Raw genomic sequence first — 3,703 nt, 5'->3', positions numbered from 1 at the left:
TGAGTCAATTTAGTTTTTACAATTCTGTTTGTTTTAGAAGCCAGATCAAATCATGTTAATTAAAAGGAGAAAACAAAAAGTTACAAGTTTTTTTTAGTATCCCGTTATGATCAAGAAAATCAATATCGTAACCTACTTTCTTCTATTTCTATATAAACAGCATATTTGTTTGTATAATTTCGTAGTTTGAATCAAAGGGAATTGAATTGAATTAGCAAATTAGCAACAATGGCAAAGAGTTCAATGAAGCTAGCTTTTTGGATCCTCTTGTTTGTTTGCATATCTGGTTAGTCTCTCTAATCTTTTCCTCTTCCTATATATGGTTCCTATTATTTTACTTTTTGAGTTTAAATAATACAATGAATTTCCTTCCCTTTATTAGTCAAATCTTTATTAAAAAAAATTAAAGTAGGAGAGGGGAGAGAGTGAAATTAAAGAGAAAAATGAATGGTTGGAGAGTGGATAACAAGAAAAATATGTTTAAATAAATTTTCTACTTTTTGACATAATAATAATAATAATAATAATAATAATAATAATAATAATAATAATAATAATAAAAATAATAAAAAGAAGTGTCTTATGTGATTGTTATTATTGTAATTGGACAGTGGAAGTAGCAAGAATTGAAGCAAGGGGACCCTTTGAATGTCCAAGGATGATAAATTGTGAGAGTGTGTGTCAAGGATTTCCCAGTTGCTGCATAAATGGAAAATGCATTTGTCAGAAATGCCCTTCTCAGAAAACTGAAGATGATTATCAACCTCTACAGGACACTACTAAACCCAATTCTCAGTTAAATTAGGCCTTGTTTTTGTTCTTGTTCTCCTAATTGGTGATCATCTACTAGCTGGTTAACAGCATTAGTATTGTATGCTCTTTGATATCTTTTAATAAATAAATAAATAAATAATATTTACGGCTAATTTTTTTAGCAATGGAGACCTAGTATGTGTTATGCGCAATTATGGTGCTATAACGTGTTTTTTATGGATATGGAGATGAATATTTTTTTTAATTAGAATTTGCAAATTGGAGGCTTAGTTTTGTCAGCAATACCAAACCTAGGGTCCGATTATGGCGTGGTGAAGGTGATGAACAAATCGGAATTTAGGATACAAAATTTAGGGTCCAATTTACACATTTAAACATAAACCTGACCCTCACATTTGTATTTTTTTTAAAAAAATTGAAAATCACAAATCTGATCCTCACATTTGTGCTCTCCACATGAAAAAAGAAAAATACATCAAGTCTCCACATTATTTGAAAAGCCAACACCAAAATAAAAAGCAAATATTTACTTGTGAAAAATAGTTGTGTGTATCTGTCAAATACTGATTTCCACATTTCCAAAATACCAAAATCTCTCTAACTTCACTACTAAATATTACAATCAATATCCGTATTATTAAGATTAAGAGTGATCATGCTATAATCACAAACTGAAGCACCAAATCACTATAAATAGTTTAGAAACTACACTAAATGACTATTTTGTATAGTAAATTGGTTTTAAACTGGTTAATAATATGGTGGACCAATTTAAATTAGTTTATATAGGGAAAAAAAAACTAGTTTAGCATTTGAAAAATTGGTTTTAACTTTTAACCACTAATACCCTCACTTTGAGAATGTTTACTATCTGCAACTAAAAATTTATGGCTCTTTCCATCCACTCTTATAATACTAGAACCTGGAGCCTTGGTTATTCCTTTCTTCTTCATCTGTCATCTGATTGAAAAGCCTACAACCTTCGTCGACCAAGCCAGAATGGCAGCAAGCTGTGAAAATGGCCAAAAATATGACCTCATTAGACCTCGTGCCGGATTCAATCAACTCTGCAAATTGTTTCAATGCTTCTTGAATTCTTGTCCACGTCCATTTATTGCATTCTGCGCCATCTCTATACATCCTGTTTGATTTGGCTTCCATCAATGTATTCATGGACCCATCTGCGATAATAAAAACCTGATGCCTGCATTTCATAGAACATGTCAAGTGATTCGTTCAGATTTCGGAAATTGGCATTGCACCAATCCACCTATCATACTAGTCTAAGAAACAATGTCCTTCTTAGACATTTCATCAAACACTTGCCTTGCATCTTCAACAGACTCACACTTCATACACATATCCATCACAGCATTGCCTACCTCTAACCGACCCAGTTTCGCACAAGCACCGAGCATGCCAACAATAGTTGCCACATTAAGCTCAACATTCATTCTCAAAAACAATGCAAGGGCTTCTTCAAACAACCCAGCCTTCACATTCCTCGATATCAAACCAGTCTAACTGTCTAAGACACCACATCTCTCATAGGCATTTCATCAAACACCTTGCAAGCACTGTACTTGCTTCAAGCTCCAATCAAATTGCTTCAAGCTCCAATCAAATTGCTTCAAGTAATTGCAGCGGTAATGAACCTCAGTGACATGATTACTGATAAAGTTTGAAACTTTGGAGATAAGTCACTGGAAACAAGGGCAGAGATCAATAATTGTGCATGGATTTGCTTGAAGGATCTCAAATAAAATTCGATCATATATTTTTGACCCTCCAATAACATATACAGCATATTCAACTGTTTCAGCTTTTTTTTTTGGTGTACACTGTTTCAGCATTTTGGATCAACCCACTATGTATTGGGCTTATTATAATGATCTTATTGGATATATTATTGGGCTTATCAATTAGTTCCATCTTCTTGAGGCCCATTTATTTTCAATGCTATATATTTAAAAAAATAGTAAACTACTATTTCTACTCACGAAAACTAAAAATGCTGACATATTTATCCATAAATTATCCAAATACTAAAAAATTACCTAAAATTTCTAAATTACCCTTATCTTTATCATCATTTTTCTAATCTCAAATCTAACCGTAACCCCCTTCACTCAACCACCCAAATAGAAAAGTTTTTAACCATAACCCTCTTCACCACTCCCTGTCCCTTCTAATCTCAAATTCCACCCCCACCTCCTTCTCCCAGCAACCCTAAATGGAAGAATTTCTAACTCTAACCCTCTTCACCCAACCACCACCCCGTGTCCCTCCAAAACTCACACATAGGGACATTATACACACACCTCCACTCGAGGAAGAAAAAGAGAATAGGAGGGGGAGGGAAACCGCACTGGTAACGTGGGGACTCGCCGTCGTTATTGCATCATCGTCGTCGTTATTGAGGGAGTCCAAAGAGAAGATGCGAGCTAGAACCGAGGGAGGGGGAGCTGTCGCCGCCGTCGCGCCTTGCTGCTGCCGGCTCCGTCGTGTCTGTCGCCTCCATTGATTGAGTCCATCGCTGTCGTTGTCGCTGGTCTGGAAGGAAGAGAGAAGTAAGAGATCGGAAAAGGAGGAGAAGGCGACGGTGCCGGTAGGTGTCACTGCCACCATCATCCTCGACGCTATTCAGTGAGGAAGGAAGAACAGTAACAAGGAAAGAGAGCAGGAGTCCGTCGTTGTCACTGCCGAGCGAATGTTTGGTTGGTTGGAAACGGATTGAGATCTGTATCTTATGACTGCCACATCTGCTACCCTTTCAATGGAGTTACAACAAGACATGGTTGAAGTTTGTACTTGTCCTGTGTTTGTACTTGAGTGATGGTGGTAGTTAGGATTTAGGGGGGTGGTGAGAAAGAGTTTTAGTGGTGGTAGGATTTGGGATTGAAAAAATGGTGGTACGGAATAAGAGGAG

The 3,703-nt window shown here is 36.2% G+C and overlaps 1 protein-coding gene across 1 annotated transcript; it reads right to left on the bottom strand.

The window, feature by feature from the left end:
• Positions 1-1,350: 1,350 nt before the first annotated feature.
• Positions 1,351-2,523, bottom strand: LOC130946143 (pentatricopeptide repeat-containing protein At5g56310-like). Its single transcript, XM_057874822.1, has 2 exons — positions 2,101-2,523; positions 1,351-1,978 (listed from the first exon to the last, which is right to left on the bottom strand). The coding sequence occupies exons 1-2, from the start codon at positions 2,226-2,228 to the stop codon at positions 1,690-1,692; spliced, it is 417 nt and encodes a 138-aa protein (XP_057730805.1). The 5' UTR covers positions 2,229-2,523; the 3' UTR covers positions 1,351-1,689.
• Between the last annotated feature and the right edge of the window lie 1,180 nt (positions 2,524-3,703).

The sequence above is a fragment of the Arachis stenosperma genome, chromosome 1 (genome assembly GCF_014773155.1).
Source record: "Arachis stenosperma cultivar V10309 chromosome 1, arast.V10309.gnm1.PFL2, whole genome shotgun sequence".
NCBI lineage: Eukaryota > Viridiplantae > Streptophyta > Magnoliopsida > Fabales > Fabaceae > Arachis > Arachis stenosperma.
Note: the sequence above shows the minus strand (reverse complement) of the source record. Positions and strands in the feature narration are given on the sequence as shown.